This window comes from Balaenoptera physalus, assembly GCF_965194825.1.
Source record: "Balaenoptera physalus genome assembly, chromosome: 4".
Taxonomy (NCBI): domain Eukaryota; kingdom Metazoa; phylum Chordata; class Mammalia; order Artiodactyla; family Balaenopteridae; genus Balaenoptera; species Balaenoptera physalus.
In genome coordinates, this window is record NC_138891.1 from 97,830,100 (window position 1) to 97,855,040 (window position 24,941).

The 24,941-nt window shown below is 37.2% G+C and overlaps 1 protein-coding gene across 39 annotated transcripts in view; it reads left to right on the top strand.

Annotated features, from left to right (window-relative positions):
- ABI3BP (ABI family member 3 binding protein) overlaps positions 1–24,941 on the top strand; it is a 280,524-nt gene that overhangs the window by 101,704 nt on the left and 153,879 nt on the right. For all 39 annotated transcript variants that reach the window (XR_014263069.1, XR_014263070.1, XR_014263071.1 and 36 more), the window contains exons 5-6: positions 15,779–15,960; positions 16,515–16,570. Coding sequence is in view for 35 of the 39 variants with exons in the window: in XM_082460250.1 (XP_082316376.1) it covers positions 15,779–15,960; positions 16,515–16,570 (238 nt within the window). In the remaining 4 variants the exon portion in view is untranslated. The remainder of the gene's footprint in view (positions 1–15,778; positions 15,961–16,514; positions 16,571–24,941) is intronic.

Sequence of the window (24,941 nt, forward strand, 5' to 3'; positions counted from 1 at the left end):
TTCAAACCTGAGTGAGTGGGAGGATCAAAGTATCCTTGACAGAAATAGGGAATTGTTAGGACATGACTAAAGGCGAAGAATTAAATGGTAATGACAAAAAGAAGCATTTGGAGTACTTGTGAATTTTATTTACCCATGCCTCCTTTCTCCCTAGTTAGAACAGTTAATAAAGAGCTGACATTTGAGAAAAAATAATAGTCCTTATTTAAAAACTCTGGAAATACTGTACATATTATAAGCACCCAAATAAATCCACCAGAACAACTCAATTGGTGTACTTAGATGCAGAATTGGAGAAATCCACCCTCATATGATTATGTAGATGGTATTTTTTAGAATTTAGATTAATCCAGTAGGTTAGAGTAAGCAATAATAGTTATAGGGAATGATTCCTCCTTGAAAATTAGAAGATTAGTACAGCTCAAGTTTTCCTTCAGGAGCATATTCTGACAAAACCGTTGGAATCTGAATGCCCTTGGCTTGCCACAGGAACATCAACTGATGTCATTTTAATCCACTTAACTCTAATATTTGGCACTATGTGTAAAGTCTTTGATTTTTTTTAAAACAAAATCATTTCACATTGGTTTGTATAGCATCATTTAGTAATTTGCATATTACTATGCAAATGCAAGTAATTTATTGGAAAGGTTTCTTTACATTATACTTTGACTTTTGACTTTATACATCAAAGCTCTCGTGTAGTGAGTTTCTAGTGAGAAAACCTCTGTTTTCTGTTTTATTTGTTTTAAGCTTGGAAACATTAATGAGTCACTTTATCTTTGGTTGTGTGTTTCCATTCCTATTTGCATAGGGTCCATATGGTTCTCCCATGTTTTTAGAGCCTTTTCTGAGTTCACATTCTTTGGAGAGTAGATGTACCTAATTTACAGTTTTTATTCTTAATGGGTTTTGAAAGGAAGAATGTACATGTTTGTCCTCAATATATCTAAGGTCAAAAGAAAGCTTTCCAAATTGGCCCAGATGAAGTGTTAAAACCACAATTTATTTCACCATTAATAGCATATTTTTTCCTTCCCATGTTTCCAGCTTGTTAAAGTGTTCAAGATTGCCTTAGTTCTCACTCCTTTGCCAACTTATTAAAGCTTTATGATTCTTTTAGAATTTTCTTTTCACATTTTCTAACACTTTCACATTGTACTTACTTGCTCTTAATGTAGAATGAGGGCCCTCCTTTTTGGCTGGTCCCGGGTTGACTCTTGCCTTTTTCTTTTTTTCTTTATCCCAAGTTGTTAAGAAGTGAATATTTTTGATGTCTGGAAATTCTCACTTGATTGAGCCCAATGCCTTGTTACCCATTTGTCTTGCCATGTAAATTTTAAGCTCTGTGAGGACAGGGACCATGGGTATCTTTTTTTTTTTTCATTTTTCTTTTTATTTTTATTTTTATGGCTGTGTTGGGTCTTTGTTTCTGTGCGAGGGCTTTCTCTAGTTGCGGCAAGCGGGGTCCACTCTTCATCGCGGTGCGTGGGCCTCTCATTATCGCGGCCTCTCTTGTTGCGGAGCACAGGCTCCAGACGCACAGGCTCAGTAATTGTGGCTCACGGACCTAGTTGCTCCGCGGCATGTGGGATCTTCCCAGACCAGGGCTCGAACCCATGTCCCCTGCATTGGCAGGCAGATTCTCAACCACTGAGCCACCAGGGAAGCCCGACCATGGGTATCTTAACCACCATTGTTTCCTCAGTCCCCGGGCCAGTATCTGGCACATAGTAGGCCTTCAGTAAATTTATACTGAATGAATAAACAGTAAAATGTTAGCATTTTCACTTTTATTCCTTACTGTTACTTCAAACTTAAGACAAAATTGAACTCATACTTTTCTCTTGAAATATCAGTTCCCATATTACTTTCTGAAGTATCATAATTCTTTCACTCTCCATAATTTGAAACTTCATGAATTTTTAAATTCTTCATTTCCTATAGGTATTGAGGCTCGAGTTACATTGGTTTTGCCTCTGAGAAGTACCCATATCAGTATCTTTATCTTCTGCTTCTCCATTTCCATGTCAATGATTCCAATCCAGACACTCCTTACCTTACCCTGCATCCTGGGAATAGCATCCTGGCTACTGACCCTGACTCTTTTCGTATCCCAATCCATCCTGGTTTCTGCAATACTGAAGAAAATTTAGGCTATTCGCCATCAGCTCACTGTTTCTTCATCCCAGATTTAGTTTTAACTCTCTTCTGTTCTTACCAAGGAACATGTTTCTGACTTCAGACAATGCGCATCATCTGGTCGCTTCCATATTCTATAAGCCTTTGCTCTTTTACATTTGCCTCTTTACTGATATTGGTGCCCTGCCTCTTGCTTACAGACATGCTCAAGATTTCCCTACTCCCAAACAACATCTTCTGTTGACTGTGTTATATCTTCTAGGCTACTTTTCAGACCCTTCTCTTAATTCCAAAACTTCTCAGATTAATGTGCTCTCATATTCTTGACTTCTCTACCACACTCACAGTCTTCATTCCCTTTCGCTGGCTTCGGTCCTCTTCTTACCATTCCACTGAAACTTCTCTTGGTGATCATCAATGGTCAATTAATTGCTAGATCCAGTAGAGTTTTCTCAGTTCTTATCCTTTTAAACCTCTTTGTGGGAATTTTGGCCATCCTCCCATTCTTGAATTCTTTCTTCCTTTGACATCTTTATTTCGATTTTCCTCTTACCCTCTTCCTTTTATATTTTGCTTACTTGTTATCCTGTCTCTCAAATGTGGAATACAGATATATCCTTGGATGTCTCACCTATGTATCCTCCTTATCTCAGCTATAAGCCATGTCTTTATCACCTCTATATAGAACAGTGATTCTCAAACTTTGACGTACTTGCAAATCATGTGGGAGATATTGTTAAAATGTGGGTTCTGATTCCACAGTCCTGAGGAAGAGCCTGAGATTGTGCATTTCTAAAACCTCCTAGGAATTTCTGACGTTGCTGTTCTACAAGGAACAGCAGGAGTGATATAAAGATGTAAATGACTTCCAATGCTAAACCTCTGACCTTGACCCAATTCCAAAGATCTAAGAGTGTATTTTCAGTTGTCTGTGGAATATTTTCATTAGGATGACCAGGTAACAGTGTTCAGCACCTCAAACTCAAACTAAATCAATGTTGTCTATACTACTAAAAAAAACCTCCTTTTCCATCTCTTTAACTTCCCTCTTCTCAAGCTTGAAAATTGAGTTTTGATTTTTATTTACACTTCCCTTGGCACCCATATCCCATAAGGAGTCTAGTCTCATCAATTTAACTTTGATCTGTTCCTTTTTTCTCCTTCATTCTATTCCTTCCATGATTCACTCCTTTGCTATCTCATATCTGGACTACAGCAAAGTAAGATTCCTCCCTCCAGTTTTTCTCTGATTATTCAACTGCTGATAAATCTAACTTCCTTCATTACTGCTCAACTTTATTTATATTTAAATAAATAACTTTATTATTATTTACCTGTTGATTCTGTTGAAGAATCTCCCCCAGGTTCCCACTGGCTGGTAAAAAAATAAAAAGGTCATAGATTCTCTCCAAGAATCTATCTCAAGGAATCTTCGAGTCATGCTCCTGACATGGGGTTTAAATCTGGCCTATTCTGCTTTCCCTGGATTTGGGTAGGATTTCCTGCTCTAAATCTACCACTGAGGTTGGATTTACAAGGTAGCCTTTTTACAAATTCAGGCTGCAGGGTGCCATGCCCAGCCACCCTCAGATGCTTTGCTTTTCATCCTGCCTTCTTTAGTCATATGCAAATGTACACCTGCCTCATTCCCTATTCTGTGAACTCATTTTTTAATTTATGCCCAGCGTCTTACTTGTCTTCCGTCACACATACAACGTAGCATCACACTTTACAACAGTAGTTCTCAACAAATGCATGAATGAATAGGCAAGTGGAATGTCCAAAACTAGCTTTAAAAATCATCTAACTAGTCCATTCAGCCCTTGAACCTCCTCTGAAACATCTCTCAAACAGACGTCACAGTGAGTATCTCCAGGGATGGTACATAGCATGATTGCTGGGGGTATAAATTCTGGTCAGACTGACCTAAGTTCAGACTTCTGCTCTGTTAGCTGAGTGGCCTTGGACAGGTTACTTAAATGCTTTAAGCCTTGATTTTCTCATCTGTAAAATGGGAGTAATAACAGTAATATCTCATAGTGTTGTCAGAATTAAATGAGATGACACATGTAAAATGTGGCTATGTTCACTGGCATGCAATGAATACTCAAGAAATGATACTGAGGCGTGAGGAGTTTGGGGGCACACGAAAAAAGTCCAGGCAGCCTGTAGGAACAGAGAGCAGCTCCGAGCTCCCAGCCAGCCGGGAAACAGGACCTCGGAGCCATAGCCACAAGAAACTGGATTCTGCTAACAACCTGAATGAGTTTAGAAGCAGGTTCTTCCCAAGAGCCTCCAGTTCCCCGACCAGGGATCAAACCTGCACCCTCGGGACTGAAAGCTTAGAGTCTTAACCACAGGACCATCAGGGAATTCCCCAGAATCCCCCACTTCTTACCACCTCTGTCACCCTCATCCAAGCCACCATCATCTCAGGTTTATCCACTGAGAGGGACTGCAACATCCCAAAGCAAGGAACCCACTTAGCAACTGGATCTTAGATTCTGAGTGTTAAGAAATCTGGCAGAGACCATCTTCATCAAATTAATCAAGTAAACAAAGTTAACATCACAAGGAATGCAACAAATTGAAATTGTGCACCCCCAATAGGATGCAGCAGGAAGAACACAGCATCATTTGCGTGATATTCCTGCCAAAGTGCATCACTTGAGACCTGTGACTTGACGTGAGTGACACCTCCAGTCAAATCCTGTGGGACATAATTCATTTTCCATGTGGATAAGAACTATCAAAGCAAAAACTACACTGGACAGAGTTATAGAGCCGTGTGGCTGACAGGGTCTTGGTGCTCTGGCCGGTTGTCAGGCCTGAGCCTCTGAGGTGGGAGAGGCGAGTTCAGGAGATTGGTCCACCAGTGACCTCCTGGCCGCAGGTAATGTCAGTCGGTGAGAACTCTCCCAGAGATCTCCATCTCAACGCTAAGACCTAGCTCCATTCAACGACCAGCAAGCTCCAGTGCTGGACAACCCATGACAAACAACTAGCAAGACAGAAACACGACTCCACCCATTAGCAGAGAGCCTGCCTAAAATCATAATAAGTTCACAGACACTGCAAAACACACAACCGGACATGGTCCTGCCCACCAGAAAGATAAGATCCAGCCTCATCCACCAGAACACAGGCACCAGTCCCCTCCACCAGGAAGCCTACACAACCCACTGAACTAACCTTACCCACTGGGGGTAGACACCAAAAACAATGGGAACTACGAACCTGCAGCCTGTGAAAAGGAGACCTCAAGTGCAATAAGTTAAGCAAAATGAGAAGACAGAGAAACACACAGCAGATGAAGGAGCAAGGTAAAACCCCCCCCAGACCAAACAAATGAAGAGGAAATAGGCAGTCTACCTGAAAAAGAATTCAGAGTAATGATAGTAAAAATGATCCAAAATCTTGGAACTAGAATGCAGAAAATACAAGAAACGTTTAACAAGGACCAAGAAGAACTAAAGAGTAAACAAATGATGAACAACACAATAAATGAAATTAAAAATTCTCTAGGAGGAATCAATAGCAGAATAACTGATGCAGAAGAATGGATAAGTGATCTGGAAGATAAAATGGTGGAAATAACTACTGCAGAGCAGACTAAAGAAAAAAGAATGAAAAGACATGAGGACAGTCTCAGAGACCTCTGGGACAGCATTAAATGCACCAACATTCGAATTGTAGGGGTCCCAGAAGAAAAAGAGAAAGAGAAAGGGACTAAGAAGATATTTGAAGAGATTATAGTTGAAAACTTCCCTAATATGGGAAAGGAAATAGTCAGGTCCAGGAAGCACAGAGAGTCCCATACAGGATAAATCCAAGGAGAAACACGCCAAGACACATATTAAACTATCAAAAATTAAATACAAAGAAAAAATATTGAAAGCAGCAAGGGAAAATCAACAATTAACATACAAGGGAATCCCCATAAGTTTAACAGCTGACCTTTCAGCAGAAACTCTGCAAGGAGAAGGGTGTGGCAGAACATATTTAAAGTGATGAAAGGAAAAAACCTACAAGCAAGATTACTCTACCCAGCAAGGATCTCATTCAGATTTGATGGAGAAATTAAAAACTTTAGAGACAAGCAAAAGTTAAGAGAACTCAGCACCACCAAACCAACTTTACAACAAACCCTAAAGGAACTTCTCTAGGGAGGAAACACAAGAGAAGGAAAAGACCAACAATAACAAACCCAAAACAATTAAGAAAATGCTAATAGGAACATACATATCGATAATTACCTTAAATGTAAACGGATTAAATGCTCCCACCAAAAGACACAGACTGGCTGAATGGATACAAAAACAAGACCTGTATATATGCTGTCTACAAGAGACCCACTTCAGAACTAGGGACACATAAGACTGAAAGTGAGGGGATGGAAAAAGATATTCCATACAAATGCAAATCAAAAGAAAGCTGAGTAACAATTCTCATGTCAGACAAAATAGACTTTAAAATAAAGACTACTACAAGAGACAAAGAAGGACACTACATAATGATCAAAGGATCAATCCAAGAAGAAGATATAACAATTTTAAATATGTATGCACCCAACATAGGAGCACCTCAATACATAAGGCAATTGCTAACAACCATAAAAGGGGAAATTGACAGTAACACAATCATAGTAGGGGACTTTAACACCCCACTTTCACCAATGGACAGGTCATCCAAAATGAAAATAAATAAGGAAACACAAGCCGTAAATGACACATTAAACAAGATGGACTTAATTGATATTTATAGCACATTCCATCCAAAAACCACAGAATACACATTCTTCTCAAGTGCTCATGGAACATTCTCCAGGATAGATCATATCTTGGGTCACAAATCAAGCCTTGGTAAATATAAGAAAATTGAAATCGTATCAAGTATCTTTTCTGACCACAATGCTATGAGACTAAATATCAATTACAGGAAAAAATCTGTAAAAATGTACAAATACACGGAAGCTAAACAATACACTATTAAATAACCAAGAGATCATTGAAGAAATCAAAGAGGAAAGCAAAAGATACCTAGAAACAAATGAGAATGAAAACGTGGCGACCCCAAACCTATGGGATGCAGCAAAAGCAGTTCTAAGAGGGAAGTTTATAACAATACAATCCTACCTCAAGAAACAAGAAACATCTCAAATAAACAACCTAACCCTACACCTAAAGCAATCAGAGAAAGAAGAAAATAACCCCAAAGTTACAAGAAGGAAAGAAATCATAAAGATCAGATCAGAAATAAATGACAAAGAAATGAAGGAAACAATAGCAAAGATCAATAAAACTAAAAGCTGGTTCTTTCAGAAGATAAAATTGATAAACCATTAGCCAGACTCATCAAGAAAAAAAGGGAGAAGACTCAAATCAACAGAATTAGAAATGAAAAAGGAGAAGTACCAAGTGACACTGCAGAAATACAAAGGATCATGAGAGATTACTACAAGGAACAATATGCCAATAAAATGGACAACCTGGAAGAAATGAACAAATTCTTAAAAAAGCACACCCTTCCAAGACTGAACCAGGAAGAAATAGAAAATATAAACAGACCAATCACAAGCACTGAAATTAAAGCAGTGATTTAAAATCTTCCAACAAACAAAAGCCCCAGACCAGATGGCTTCACAGGCGAATTCTATCAAACATTTAGAGAAGACCTAACACCTATCCTTCTCAAACTCTCCCAAAATACAGCAGAGGGAGGAATATGTCCAAACTCATTATACAAGACTACCATCAACCTGATACCAAAACCAGACGATGATGTCAGAAAGAAAGAAACTACAGGCCAATATCACTGATGAACATAGATGCAAAAATCCTCAACAAAATACTAGCAAACAGAATCCAACAGCACATTAAAAGGATCATACAGCATGATCAAGTGGGATTTATCCCAGGAATGCAAGGATTCTTCAATATACACAAATCAATCAATGTGATAAACCGTAGTAACAAATTGAACAATTAAAACCATATGATCATCTCAATAGATGCAGAAAAAGCTTTCAACAAAATTCAACAGCCATTTATGATAAAAAGCCCTCCAGAAAGTAGGCTTAGAGGGAACTCTCAACAAAATAAAGGCCATATATGACAAACCCACAGCCAACATCGTTCTCAGTGGTGAAAATCTGAAACCATTTCCACTCAGAGCAGGAGCAAGACAAGGTTGCCTACTCTCACCACTATTATTCAACATAGTTTTGGAAGTTTTAGCCACAGCAATCAGAGAAGAAAAAGAAACAAAAGGAATCCAAATCAGAAAAGAAGAGGCAAAACTGTCACTGTTTGCAGATGACATGATACTATACATAGAGAGTCCTAAAGATGCTACCAGAAAACTACTAGAGCTAATAAATGAATTTGGTAGAGTAGCAGGATACAAAATTAATGCACAGAAATCTCTTGCATTCCTATACACTAATGATGAAAAATCTGAAAGAGAAATTATGGAAACACTCCCATTTACCATTGCAACAAAAAGAATAAAATACCTAGGAATAAACCTACCTAAGGAAACAAAAGACCTGTACACAGAAAACTATAAGACACTGATGAAAGAAATTAAAGATGATACAAACAGATGGAGCGATATACTATGTTCTTGAATTGGAAGCATCAACATTGTGAAAACGACTATACTACCCAAAGCAATCTACAGATTCAACGCAATCCCTATCAAACTACCAACAGCATTTTTCACAGAACTAGAACAAACAATTTCACAATTTGTATGGAAACACAAAAGACTCGAAATAGCCAAAGCAATCTTGAGAAAGAAAAACAGAGCTGGAGGACTCAGCCTCCTGGACTTCAGACTATACGACAAAGCTAAAATAATCAAGACAGTATGGTACTGACACAAAAAAAGAAATATAGATCAATGGAACAGGATAGAAAGCCCAGAGATAAACCCACGCACATATGGTCGCCTTATCTTTGATAAAGGAGGCAAACATATACAGTGGAGGAAAGACAGCCTCTTCAATAAGCGGTGCTGGGAAAACTGGACAGGTACATGTAAAAGTATGAAATTAGAACATTCCCTAAAACCATACACAAAAATAAACTCAAAATGGATTAAAGACCTACGTGTAAGGCCAGACACTATCAAACTCTTAGAGGAAAACATAGGCATAACACTCTATGACATAAATCACAGCAAGATCCTTTTTGACCCAGCTCCTAGAGAAATGGAAATAAAAACAAAAATAAACAAATGGGACCTAATGAAACTTAAAAGCTTTTGCACAGCAAAGGAAACCATAAACGAGACAAAAAGACAACCCTCAGTATGGGAGAAAATATTTACAAATGAAACAACTGACAAGGGATTAATCTCCAAAATATATAAGCAGCTCATGCAGCTCAATATCAAAAAAAAAACCCAATCCAAAAATGGGCAGAGGACCTAAATAGACCTAAATTCCTCCAAAGAAGATATACAGATTGCCAACAAACACATGAAAGGATGCTCAACATCACTAGTCATTAGAGAAATACAAATCAAAACTACAATGAGGTATCACCTCACACTGATCAGAATGGCCATCATCAAAAAGTCTACAAACAATAAATGCTGGAGAGGGTGTGGAGAAAAGGGAGCCCTCTTGCACTGTTGGTGGGAATGTAAATTGATACAGCCACTATGGAGAACAGTATGGAGGTTCCTCAAAAGTCTAAAAATAGAACTACCATACGACCCAGCAATCCTACTACTGGACACATACCCTGAGAAAACCGTAATTCAAAAAGAGTGATGTATACCCTGAGAAAACCATAATTCAAAATGAGACATGTACCCCAATGTTCACTGTAGGTCTCTTTACAATAGCCAGGACATGGAAGCACCCTAAATGTCCATCAACAGATAAATGGATAAAGAAGATGTGGCACATATATACAATGGAATATTACTCAGCCATAAAAGGAAATGAAATTGAGTTATTTGTAGTGAGGTATATGGACCTAGAGACTGTCATACAGAGTGAAGTAAGTCAGAAAGAGAAAAACAAATACCGTATCCTAAACCATACATATGGAATCTAAAAAAAAAAAAATGGTTCTGAAGAACCTAGGGGCAGGACAGGAATAAAGATGCAGATGTAGCGAATGAACTTGAGGACACGGGGAGGGGGAAGGGTAAGCTGGGATGAAGTGAGAGAGTGGCATGGAGATATATACACTACCAAATGTAAAATAGATAGCTAGTGGGAAGAAGCCGCATAGCACAGGGAGATCTTCTCGGTGCTTTGTGACCACCTAGAGGGGTGGGATTGGGAGGGTGGGAGAGAGATGCAAGAGGGAGGGGATATGGGGTATATGTATACGTATAGCTGATTTAATTTGTTATACAGCAGAAACTAATGTACCATTGTAAAGCAATTATACTCCCATAAAGATGTTTAAAAAAAAAAAGAAATGATACTGAGTTTGCTGCTAGTCTTCTTGTTATTTTTGATATTAGTTACCTTATATTATGTGATAATTGCCACTTCAAGCAAGCTATTCCATTTTAGATAGCGCTAAAATCACTAGAAACTTCTTTCTCTTGTTGAGCTTAAACCAGCCAGCAGTGAGTGATAAAAAGATTTTGGAAATGGTTTACCAGTTTGAAAATTATTCTAAGAGTCCAGAGATAGTAAGGACCCAAACTGGTCCTTTAAGTATTACTTAGTAGTAGAGGCAAGACAAGTGCAAGAGGTATCACTCAGGGAAACATAACTGGACTTGAAAACTGATTGAACACGGGGAGAAGGAATGTGAAGACAACAGGAATAGGAACAGATTTGGAAAAGAGGAGTAGATTTTAAAGTAGTTATGAAGTTCACAGATGATTAAATCATTGGATTTGACCATGAGGTTTTACTGTACTAACAGGTCAGACACCAGACTGCAAAGAGATTTAGGCATTATGAGTGGTAAGAAAACAGAAGAAAGTAGATTAATTTTGAGAAATCTTGTATTAAAAGGTAATGGCAGGAATAAGAAATGAGTATTAGTTTTAGTTTTGCTTTGATATAGTGGAAAATAGTTAAACAACTTTTTGACTCAGAGAAAGGTCCTTGAAGAATCAAGAGAAAGGATGCAGAGTAGGTGGAATAAGAAAATGGAATAAAATTACCAAGACACTTATTTTTCAGAAGAAGGGAGAACCCTGGAATCAGAGAGGGGCAAGGAGAGAGTGAAGGGGGAGAGAGAGACTTTGAGAGGAAGGGAGTGAGGGCAGATTTTATATCAGCAGTCACAGTCTCAGTAAGGCAAGAAGCAAGGATATTGACAATGGGGGGGCGTCAGGAAGTGTCCTTTGATGTAAAGAGAGCAAAAAAAAATGTGTGATGTGTGGAATAGATGTTCTAGGAAATATAGTAATTAATCATGTAGAAATAAAAGAATTGCTGAAAAAAGTATAGAAAGTCCCAAAGATGGCCAACAATGTGCATCAATCCAGGCTAGTTTGTGAAGGGACTAAATTTATTGACACTATTCAATTTCTCCACTTGGCAGAATTCAATGCCAGTTACATCATAAATTTTATTTATGGGATTTCTGCCTCTGGAGTTTCTAGCCTGTGTTATGCCTCTGTATTTTATTGGAATAGAATGTCTAATTTGTAGCTAGAATCAGATTTTAGAAACAGAAAGGATTCAAAGATTGTCTAATCCAACCCCTTTTTTTCAAAGTAGAAAGTTGATGTATAAGTGGGCAAAGAGACTCTCCTGAGGGCGTGCTACTAGTTTGCAACTGGCAGATATCCAAGCCAAGCCACTATCTGCCTTCTCCATTACATTTGGAGGAGCTATGGTATTTTTTAAGTTATAATAACGATTATTGTCAGTTTTGAGACTCTTGGGGAGACCCAAGCACAGAATATCGCCAGTTGAACCAAACACTGCCCTCAACAGTTGCTTACCACTTAATTAGGATGTGAGATATCCTTGTTTCTAAAATCCAAATTGCTAGTCAGGCTTTGCAGAGGTCTGCTCTGATGACATTCACTGGCTGTTACCTCTGTCTTTAATAGGCTTGTTGCCTCTCTATGCACTTGTGTCCAAATTTAATTAACCACAGAAAAAAAGTGCAATCAACATTTGATCCTGGATGTCCTCAGACAATATTGGGAAGTCTGTGATTATGTGAAAGCCTTAAGTAATGCTAAAAGAACTTCTGATTCCTTTTACTTCTCTTCCATTCTGGGTCATTTTACCTTGTTTTTGCATCTCCTTTTGCTGAGCCCTGCAGTAGATAGTCCAATGCAACACAGAAGGTATTAGCTTATGAGTCAGAAAACAGCCATTTGCCTGGCTCTGTCACTGATTCTCAGGCTTTAGACACTTCTTGGCCTCTCTCTTCTATAATAATTCTTGCTGTGCTCATTTCAGAATTTATTGTATGAATACATGGAAATAAATTTAAAAATCTTAAGCCCTCTGCAAATGTACCATGTAGACATTTATTGAACTTTCCTTCCATTTGCATTGATTCTGTAAGAATGCTGAGGTTTGGTAAATGAACTCTTATGCAACGACATATTGCAAAATATAATTGTAGACCTAATGGCTTAAATCAGTATATTTTGGTGATTGAGTCATTGGCCATTTAGAGCAACTATAATTTTAGAATGACCCTATGAGCACCTAAGTTTCCATTCTATTTGTTCCACAACATATATGGAGTGCCTACTCTGTGCTAGGTTGTACAGTATTATCATCATAAGGCCTATATTTTGCTTTAAAATCAAGAAAATAGACTTCACCACTTTATAGCTAAGTAGCCTTGTTTACTATCTCTTTTAAAATTTAGAACTTGCCTATATTATACAAGTATCAATTAAGCCAATGTTGGTGAGGGTAACCTAACTGAAGCCTAGGAGAAGGCCTAGCTGCCTGTACTTTTATTTTTCCTGACCAAGTTGGTACAAGAGAGGTTAGTTAGAAAGCTTCGTGATCAAAATAGAAAAAAATTTACAGGCTAGGTTTTTTTTTTAACAAAGTCTTAGAACATGTCTGTCTCATTTTATTCCTAGGAAGAGGATATAAAATCAAACTTCCTGGGAATCCTGGAATGTGGCCTCTGGTAGTTCTGTTAGCCTTGCCCCACACCCCTACCAGATCATGCAAGCAGTTCAGGACTTCAGAAATGTATCCAAACTAGAGATGCATAACTCTGGAGGCCCATCTGGTCTGATTTTAGTTTCTCTGCACTTCCCTGAAGTCCTGTAATAGCCAGGGCAGGGGAAAAACAACAGAAATTCTGTTCGACGTACTTGTCAACAAATGTGTTTCATAAACTACTGTTGATGGTTCAACTCACGGGACACAGAGCATTCGTATTCTATAACATTTGTTCTCAGTAGCAGTTAGTGTTCTGGCTGGAACAGCCTCCTTCACTTGTTCTGTTTTTCGTGACTTTGGAATGGGGTATGAAGCCCAGAGAGCTGCTTTTATGAGGAAGAAGCAAGCTAATGAATGATTTCGAGCATTTCAGTAGTTTGTGACTAGTAAGAAAGTAGGCTGAATGTACGAATACATCCCTTTTCTGTACTTAAGAAACTGTAACCCCCTTGCTGACTTCATGGGCATGCAACCAGTACAGTCACATAGGTTCCCCACTTAGCAGGGCCCATGCTTGGTTTAATGCTCTGTTGTCACCGTCTTAAAAGTCTTAACCATTTTTGAATAAGGGGCTCCATGTTTTCATTTTGCTGTGAACTCCACAAATGATGTAGCCAGTCCTGGCCCTTGTTTCCGAAGATTCTGGGTGATTTTTTTTTTTTTTGTATCAAGAGCTTGTGCCTGGCACTTAGAGGGGACACAATAAACATTTTTAGCATGAGTAAATGAGGGATTTTAGGGCTTTAAATAAAAGCAATTGACCTGAATCTTAGTCAGGGTGAGGAGTTGGGGAGAGGTACTAAATTTTTGAGAGAAAATTTAGAATGTAAAAAAAGAGTCTAAAATAGTATAACAAGCATGTATGTTTCCATTGTTAATACATGACAATTATTATTTTATTCTATTTACTTAAAATGTTTATTTAAGAATAAAAAGCAAATGAAGTTTATCTGTTGGCCCCATCTCTAGTCTCATGTATTTCCCTACTTGCTCAATGGGAGCCAAAGCACTATCATAAATGTTGTATCGTTCCAGTATTTCTTGTCCCTTTACACTGCCAGGAATGATATATGGTAACATATTTTGTGTGAGTGTTTTTTTGTTTGTTTGTTTGTTTTTTTAACTTTGGGTTTATTTATTTATTTATTTTTATGGCTGTGTTGGGTCTTCGTTTCTGTGCGAGCGCTTTCTCTAGTTGTGGCGAGCTGGGGCCACTCTTCATCGCGGTGCGCGGGCCTCTCACTATCGCGGCCTCTCTTGTTGCGGAGCACAGGCTCCAGACGCGCAGGCTCAGTAATTGTGGCTCACGGGCCCAGTTGCTCTGCGGCATGTGGGATCTTCCCAGACCAGGGCTCGAACCCGTATCCTCTGCATTGGCAGGCAGATTCTCAACCACTGCGCCACCAGGGAAGCCCTGTGTGAGTGTTTTAAGCTTTGTGCAAATGATGTGAAACTCCATGCGTCATTTTGCTATTTTCATTCAATATTTTGTTTGTAAAATTTAGCCATATTGATACATGTAGCCCTAGTTCATTCATTCTCATTGCTGTATCCAGTAGCAATGCAATTTCCTTTCCTGACCTGCTTCCCCACTTCATGAGACTATTTAGAGCAGAGCCAGAGGAGTTTTTCCTGCTTTTCTGTTTCTGCCACTAGTAAAAGTCGCTAGCTGGATGACATTGGGCAAGTTAAGCGATCTTTCAGACACATGGTTTTCACATTTGTAAAATAGGATTAATGATTTCTACCACTTAAGATGTTTTTGTGACAATTAAATGAGATAATATATATAAAACCTACCATGTGATAAAGGTGCAAAAAAAAATAGTAGTGAGGATTATTAGTACCTTGTGATATATATGTCTGAATATTATGAAACCCTAAGCAAATAGGTAACAGTGATCTTGAATTTGCATTGTTTGATTTTTCTCATTGTACTCTCAGCTTGACTATTGGTGTTGATCCTTTTTTTAATAGTAAGAAAATTTCACCCTTGAAATAAAGTCCTGGATGCATTAGAGTGCATCAGGTTCCTCTTTTACAAAATTGAACGGTATTACCTCTAATGTACCTTCCATGGTGTTAAATGATATTACCTCTAATGTACCTTCCATGAGCTTAAACCCATACAGTTATAAAACTATATTATTAAATATTTATAAAAATATGCCTATGTTCTTCTCTATGCATAATTAGAAAAAAATGAATGCCTAGTGTTTTCCAACTTTCATTTTGGAAAGTATCAAATAATAGAATTGAGAGATCTGGAATTCTGTTAGACCATGACTGTGCTGTTACCTAGTCCCCTAACTTGCAATTAGAAATTAAAAACTTAAGCACACACTGAGAAACTTTTTCATGTTCTCTGAAAATTAAAAAAAAATCTAAACAGAAGCCAATGTTAAATCTTGAGAGTAGGTGGGAGTCTATGATGTGTTAAGAAACTTGAAGTACATTCTGAATCTCCCTGTGGTTTTACAGCATATTTTGGTTATTCAACAGATTTTATACAATTCGCTACAGAGAAAAGGATAAGGAAAAGAAATGGATTTTTCAACTCTGTCCGGCCACTGAAACAATTGTGGAAAATCTAAAGCCTGACACAGTTTATGAATTCGGAGTGAAAGACAATGTAGAAGGTGGAATTTGGAGTAAGATTTTTAATCACAAGACTATTGTTGGAAGTAAGTACCTAGAACTATTTGAGTGAGCTTTCTGTAATATTTTTCCTAATTATCAAATTTTAAATTATTTTATTAGTTGCATAATAGGAAATGAGTTAATTCTCATTATCTGTATTTATGAAAATACAAAAGTAAACAGAATTTGAGCATTGATATTTCAGAATCTTTTTTATAATGAGTGTTTTTTTTTTAAAATGGTAAACTAATATTTGACAGTAGCAATAATTGATAACAATTTATTTGGCCATTGTCATATTTTAAATCAATCTCTGACCTATGAACACTAACTGACCCAAAAATCAATAACATGTACAAATGCTAAGTTAAAAAGCTGGGCCAGTGGAAATGAACGTGCAAAGACTTTGTGGGGTTGGGCTTGTTTCCTATCATCCCTTGTTTTGAACATCATTGGAATCAGTGTTTGAAATGAGAGCAAATAAAATAATATGCCCAGGTTAGAGCAGGAGTTGTAGTTGTCTTCATAATGACTAGTAAGAATTGATTTAGGGAAAAGAAGAATGAAAAGAATGTCATTTTCCTCTTGTTTTTGTCAGGTAAAAACAAAGTAAATGGGAAAATCCAAAGTACCTATGACCAAGTCCACACAGTGGTATGTACCAGCTTATTTTCAAGAATGTTCTTTTAAAAATGTGTCTGCATTATACTCTCATTTAAATAAGGAAGTAGTCCTATTATGAGATACTGAAACTGAATTAACTGCCTAACTATAGGGTTTTGGGTCAAGTTTTGATCCATAATGTTTTAGGAATTAGTTTCTTTCTCAGAAAATGGAGGTGGAAGCATGAGACCAGATTATCTCTAATATGTTTAAAGCTCTAAAATTCTGATATTCTGTATAGTTATCTAGTATTTCAGTATTCCAGGTATTTTGAGATTATTCTTATTATCTTCTGTCCTGTGGGTTGTTTTTTACTATAACATGTTTCAAGAGTGAATAAGTACATGCACTACTTAACCCTGCGATTGTTCAAATCTTTCCTCTATTTTCTATCATTTCCTACTTAAAAGAACCAACCCTTTTCAAAATGATGAAGCAACTGGTTTGGTTTTGTAACATGCCCAACTTCTATTCAGTGCAGTGAATGTTTGTATATTTTATGTGCCCAGCATTTTCCCCATCTAGAACTCTTTTCTCTCTCACCTTAGGAGCTCAGTCCCTTGTTCTCCTCTTTCCCTCCACTTTTCAAAATCTGTTCTCAGGAAGCATTATATCAGTTCCATACTACCTGTTATAAATGTAAGCCATTGTTAGAACCATCACAGAGACATTTGCCATTGAAATCCCATGCCTAATTATAAAGTAAAGAACATTACATCATAGAGCAGGTAGAGAAGGCACTTTGGTGAGAAGAGGGGAATTTGATGCTGGCTTTGGTCTCTATGTATTGGGAGTATGCAGCCAGGGAAATATTCTACAGTCAAGTGAACATGCAAAGATTCTATTCAGGGTTGCAAATTTGTTCTATTCAATGTGTGCATGATGTATGTGGATAGATGGTTTTTTATGTCTATTGAATAGTCCACAGAATAACCCACTGTTCATGTAGCCCAGTGGGGGAAAAAAGGTAGTATATACCTCAGTGAATAAAAATATGCAAGATTCTTTTCAGTGACAGAAAATGGGTTTGGATAAAATAGAACTGAGAATTACTGCTGATAAAGGAAATGTTTCTTTGGTTTGAACTGGCAGAAAAGTGTGTATATTGGGAAATTATTGTCATGATTATTAAATTATTGTGACTGCCCAGGACAGTATTTTGGTATATTTAAAATCAAAATATAAGAAAGGAGATTGTAGGTAAATTCTGAGGCCTGGATTGATTGATTCATTTATTTTCTTTCTCTCTTGCCTCCATCTCTTCTCTCTCTCTCTCTTTCTCTGTTTGGTTTTGACTATTTTCCTAATTATCTGACATTTAAAGATTTATAATGTATAAAAATGAGAAAAGAAAAATTAACAAAATTACCTATAACACTGCCAAATAAAGACCAGTAGAAAACCATTTATGGTCTACTGTTAAAACGTTTAGAACATTGTATTTTTTTCAAGCATGTTTTCATTATAAAATTAAAATCATGCTATATGTGCAATTTTATATCTCATTCTTTTCACTTAGCCAAAATATGGCCTAGCATATTTCATGTCATTAAGTACTTTTCATATACATAGTTTCAATTGCTGTGTATTACATAATCTAAGTACACTATCAGCTACTCAATCTGTTTCCAATTTGTAGGCATTTAAGTTATTTCTAATAGTTTAATTATGTCATATTATGGTGAACATTTATGATCATAAATCTTTGTTCCCATTTCTGATTGTTTCCTTAAAGTAAATACTTAGAAGAGGAATTAACAGTTTAGAGTTTTAACATTTTTTTAAACTTTCTAATATGTTTGGTCAACTTTCTTTCCAGAAAGGTTTTACCAATTTACAATCTTGCTGGCAATGGATCAGAGTTATCTTTCTGTAGTACCCTGATTTTCAACATTATGTACTTCCATCCCTAAAATTTTGGCTAGTATAATAGTATAAAATGGTTTTTAAATTTCTATTTCTGATTGCTGATAAAGCAGCACTTTCTTCACTTATTTATTAGCCATTTGTATTTTCCACTTAATGACCTTTAGTTTCAGTTCTTTGTTTATTGGGCATCTCATGGTTTTTTTTTATTGAATAGTTTAAAGACTTTAAAGAGCAAAGACTCTTTGTGATATCATCTAGAAACATTATTTGCACATTCGTTATCAATTTTGTTTATGGGAATTTGTGAAATAGGCAAGTCTTAATTTGCTTAATCAAGGTATTTGTCTTTTCCATTGTTATAGCTCCAATTGCCTTATATTTTAGAAAGCCCTTCCCTATCCAGAGATCAGATAAATATTTCTCTATTTTTTTTGTCTTAGAAGTGGTTTGATTTTGTAGTAATTAAACTCTAACCTATGTGGATTTTATTTTGCTATATGTAGTAAGGTCCTATATTGATGAGGTTATATACTTTTCCCAAATAATTAACCAATTGGCTTAGCACCAAGTATTGAATTCTGCCATTCCCTAAGGTCCCTTTGTCTTTGTCTCTCTTAAATCCAATCACAGGGAATAGAGTTGCTTTCCATTCTCTTCTAGAACAATCCTCACTGTTGTGAGTGGTTTTCTAGGAAGCACATCTTATCTCCCATCCTCTTGGCTGTCCTGCTTTATCTTACATGTGACTCGATGTCGTTTCTTTCATTCCTTCTTCTCAGCAATCATATCTCAATAATTTGTATTTCTTTTGGCAGAATATTTCACTTAGGGTGAGTTACTCACCAAGATTGGGAAAGATGATTGACATTTTATTTCCAAGAAATTTAATTTTTTTTCCACATCATAAATAACCATGGCAAGAAGGTCCAGTTAGAAACTTCCTGCATCTATGACACAGAGCCAGATATTTTATCACTTCAAGCTGTGAGGCAGAGTACCCCAAACTGCAGCCAGCTCTAATGAGCAGTGTTCTGAAACTCTTGGGTATTTCCAAAGGAAAAGTCGAATTAACTGAAAAGATATTTTAAGGCTTCTCTGTAAGCCTTTCTTCATTGTTACCTTCTAGATAGCAGAAAAAATGTTTCCCAAGCTGCCTTCTGTGCATTTGGGTAGTTCTGGAACATGGGAGAGTTGAAAAGGAACCAGCTGGGATAGCCTTTGATCATCTTATATGATCATTTAGAATTGATTCTGAAAGTTGATTTGATACTTTAGAGGTATATTTTAAGTCGATATCAATCCAATGTTTACCCATCTCTTCTCTGAGACTGATCTTAGAAGGCAGTATTTCAAGAGATATGAAATTAATTCCAGAGTTTTAAGTAAAAGATACATTGAAAAATGTTTTTATTCATATATGCATGCTTACACCTAAAACTTAAATGCAGCAGAAACTCCTTCACACCTTCTGAAAAGAGATTGGAAATGTGAAAAACAATTTGAACTTGATGCGATCCATTTTTAACAGATAAATAATATTTAGATTAAAATTTTGAATGTTAAATACAGCCCCATCTTAAGCATCTTGTTACATTATATATTGTAATTCATGTATCTAAGCATGTGTTCTGCAGGCAAGTCCCAGTACACTTGTGCCAGGGGACACTTAGCAGGGGTCTCTTCTGATAGGTTAGTGCCTTCCTTCTACTGCTTGTTAAATACTTTCAATATCATCCCTGCCTACACCTCTAGAAAAATCAGAGAAAAGATGTATGCATAAACAATAACCCTGATTCTTCCCATATAAGTTGTATCACTTGAGATCCATGTAACTGCGGAAGAAAAAACAGATGATAATTGTGCTATTTTCTTCACGTTGAGAAGCAAGAACACTCTTTTTATCAAGGTGAAACCTAGTGTTTACTATTAGGTTCTTTAAAAAATTTTTTATTGGATTATAGTTGATTTACAATGTTGTGTTAGTTTCAGGTGTACAGCAAAGTGATTCAGTTATACATATGCATATATTCATTCTTTTTCAGATTCTTTTCTCATGTAGGTTATCACAGAATATTGAGTAGAGTTCCCTGTGCTATACAGTAGGTCCTTGTTGGTTATCTGTCTTATATATAGTAGTGTGTGTATGTTCATCCCAAGCTCCTGATTTATTCCTCCCCATCACATTTCCCCTTTGGTAACCATAAGTTTGTTTTCAATATCTGTAAGTCTTTCTGTTTTGTAAATAAGTTCATTAGGTTTTATTATATAAAAAAAAAGGAACGATGGCTAAAAGGACCTAACTTTAATACATTCTCTCTATATTTTAAAAAAATTAGTTATCTAACTAGTTCACTAACCAAACAATAAATTTTTGAAGTATGTAGCATTTATTAACAGGTATTTTAAAATATAGGTTTAATTATTGAATTAATCCAAATCTCCTTCGAATAAGTGTTCCCCTAAAATATGACATCTATTTTCACCCTTCCATTTTTTTCCATCAGAGATCCACCTACCTTTTTAAAAAGCCATTTCAATCATTGGCAAAAAGAGAAGTGGTATCAATTTTTAAAGTGTAACAGTTAGCAGATGAGTGAATAGGGAAAAATACGGTGTGGTCCCCACCCGCACCCTAAGACTGTATGCAGTGAGTACATCGGGTGTCCTTCCATTCTTAGCAATCATTGTCCTGAGCAGAAACTTGAAAATTTTATATCTAGGCCACTGATATCACCAAAGGTGTATGTCTGATTCCTCCCTAGCTGACTGGAAATACGGAGACGTTCGCAAGAAGGATGTTAGATTCACTTTTAGTCAGATGTTAGATTGAATCAGTATATTTCATAACTTTCATCAGGACATCCAAAAAATGAATTAAAACCAGAATGTAACATGCCCAAGTTTTTCTCATGTTGTTTAGCTCTTGAGTCACTGAAATTTGATTTTGAGCAACCCTTAGCCACTCCCCAAATGGACAGTTCCTCTTTATCTCAGGGCCTAAGAATAAAGTTAAATCTACAATGGATATGCTGCCGCCACAAAAATATCAAATGGACAAACCTGTAAAGAGTAACTTGCAAAGAACAGCACCCTGGTGTTACCACTACTTCTATTAAAGCTAATTTTCAAAATAATATTGGGAGGAAGGTAGTGTAATGCAGGGTGAATCCAAAATCTTTCATGTGGCTACTGCTGCTGTGGTTATTTCTAGATGAGTGTAGGTTTTCCCTAACCGGGACTGGAAAGCAAGCTGGGCTGGCCCTCAGGGGCATTGCCTTTGACCACTTCAGCATCCTCTCCCCGTTGAATCTCACCAACTGGATACTCAACCACAATGTCCCCAGAAAAATGGTAAAAATGAATTCCCTTAGCCAGTCACCCTGCTCAGGATATAGCACAACCTGGGTTCTTAAGGAATAGCATTTCTCAAAACTGAAAACAATAATTAATCCCTTAAAGGGTAGGAGAGAAATATGCTCACTTCCTGACATACAATAAACATTTAAAAAATAATTGCTGAAGGGAGGGATGAGAGCTGAGGAAGAAGTGGTGATGGAGGTTTGCTGCAGGAATGGGGTCAGCAAGCAGCAGAGAAAAGAGAGCCAGGGAGGAAATGGCCTAAGAAAGGAAACTGGTACCAGGGTGGTGTCCGTGGGAAGCAGTAGTACTGTGCTGAGGCCACCCCAGCAAAACTGTCGCAGCATCTTGTGGGATGCGGGACTTTCACTACCTCACTTCCCACCCCGACATCTGACACCAGCTGCACTGAGACTTCTATACACGTTGACAGATGCTCATAACAGCAAACCTGTGACTGTAAGGAAAGGTTACTGGTAACTTTATAAACAACATCATACATGAAACAGTTCAATTGAAATTGAGTTGTAATTGGTTACATACTGTTAAACTTGGAAATTATCATAATATTTTATTTCTCAGTAAGTCCAGGTTACAGATGTTTCCCTACATTTTTATAAAAAGACACGGGGAAAGAATTCATAGTTTGGATTTCTTACTGGGAATTTTAGAGCCTTCAGCATTAAACACTTTGGATAGAAGGATTTTCCTGATGCCCTTGACCTAGAGATTATCATACTAAGTGAAGTGAGCCAGACAAAGACAAATATCATATGATATCACTTATGTGTGGAATCTTAAAAAAAAAAAATGATGCAAATGAACTTCTATACAAAACAGAAATAGACCCACAGACATAGAACATAAATTTATGGTTACCAAAGGGGAAAGGGGAGGGGAGAGATAAATTAGGAGGTTGGAATTAACATATACATATTACTATGTATAAAACAGATAACCAACAAGGACCTGCAGAGCACAGGGAACTATACTCAATGTTATGTAATAACCTATAAGGGAAAAGAATCTGAAAAAGAATATATATATATATATACAGATATATATATATATATGCACACATATATATACATTCTTATATATGTATAATCTGAATCACTTTGCTGTACACCTGAAACTAACACAACATAAATCAACTATATTTCAACTAAAAAAAAAAACCCTACTTACAGAGAGGGAGCTAGTACTTGCTCATTAGTCTTGGCGCATCTTTGGATTGTACATTGGGCAAGAGAATAATTATAGGTCTAGAAAGAACTGGATTCTGCAGCTAAATGGTTTCCTTGTTTTTTTGGCAGCACACGCTGCCCATATAGTCGTGTCATCATCTTAACAGAACACTGGTCTGTACCCATATAAGAACTCGAACAGACACTGTGTTCCATTCAAGTGAAGAGTGGAATATTTTCCATTTGTTTTTGTCAAAAACTTGTTTAAAACAAATCATCCACAGGGAAGGAAATAAGAATTGGGATAATGCCGTTCAAAGGCAATCAGCACAGCAACCCACAGGCGTTTCTGCTATAATGCGATGTGTCTCTGAAAAACTTCACACTCTGCCAAGTATGCACTACATGGCAGGACTCACTGGGCAAACAGAGGACCAGCCATTCAACAGTCTTTGGAACGGTAGACACAGCTCTGTCGAACGTGATTATTAGCGCCGGGAAAGACAGTGCGGCTCCGCGGGCCAGCATCCCCCGTGGAACCGGAGGCTGCCGCAGCAGGGGTTAAATGCTCAGGAATGATAGAGGCCACGTGTGGCAACCCTTTCGCTGAAGCAGCACAGGTGGACGTAAGGTGGACACACCAGTGCAGGGCCGTGGGCCTGCCTGTCCCTCTCTGGGGAAGGGTCCTGTGAGCAGGTACATTTATTTAATTTTCTTATGATAAATCCAGAGGTCTTCTGCCAGTGTGACCTCAAAGCTGACTTTTTTTTTTTTTTCTACCGATGTTTATACTTGCATTCCTGCTATTCCCCTCCCCTTGCCTGGGAAAAGTTGTGTATAGATTATATTTACATCATTCCTCTATTGACCAAGAGTGTATGAGCTATGCAGTACAGAAGCATATATAGTAGCTAAAGAGACTGCTGGTTAAAATAGCTTTTCCTAGTTATAAATGTAATTCACCCTTGTAAGGAACTTGGAAAATATAGAAAGGTACACAAAATAAAATATGAGATTATAAGAAATAACTATGTTAAAAAAAATGAGCTATTTCCTTCTGGTCTTTTGTCTATACATATTTGTTATACAGTTACGTTATACTATGAATATAAATTTGTGTCCTTTGTATTTATACTGTACGTATTTCCCACTTTAGTAAATAGATGTCAGAAATTTGAACCATAATTTATTTAACAAAACCTCTGCTTTGGAATGAGGAGGTTGTTTCACATTGTGGTAATAAACACCCTTACACGTAAATGATGCCTGTATCTTTGATTACTTCCTTAGGCTAGACTGCTAAGTAGGAAATTACTGGGTGTCTTAGCCCATCAGGGCTGCTATAACAAAAATACCACAGACTGGGTGGCTTAAACAGTAAATTATTTCTCACAGTTTTGGAGCCTGGGAAGTCCAAGATCAAGGCACTGGCAGATTTGGTGTCTGGGGAGAACTCACTTCTGGCTCACAGACAACCATCTCACACGGTGGAAGGGTGGAGGGAGTTCTCTGGCATAAGAGCACTAATCCCATTCAAGAGGGTGGAACCCTCATGAGTTATTTATTTCCCAAAGGCCCCACCTCCAAATACCATCACATTGGGGATTAAGTTTCAACACGTGAATTTTGGGGGGATACAAGCATTCAGTCTACAGCGCTGGGCCAATATACAATACAAGAAGTATAGATATAGTTCTTTTTAAAAATAATCTGATAAAAGTAAACTTTTATTGTTTGTGTTTTTCAAACATAAGGACTTTACTACAAGAAGAAAAATAGCTAACAGTTAATGTGGTATTGTGGCACTTCTTTATTACGGGCATATCGTTTATTAGAATGGGAACCTGTTAGCAAATCTCTTCTGTTCACAACTGTAAACACCTATGTGGTTAAGTAACCCATTGAGCATATCCTGAATTGTCAGCAGATCTAGTACATGGAGTATCTAT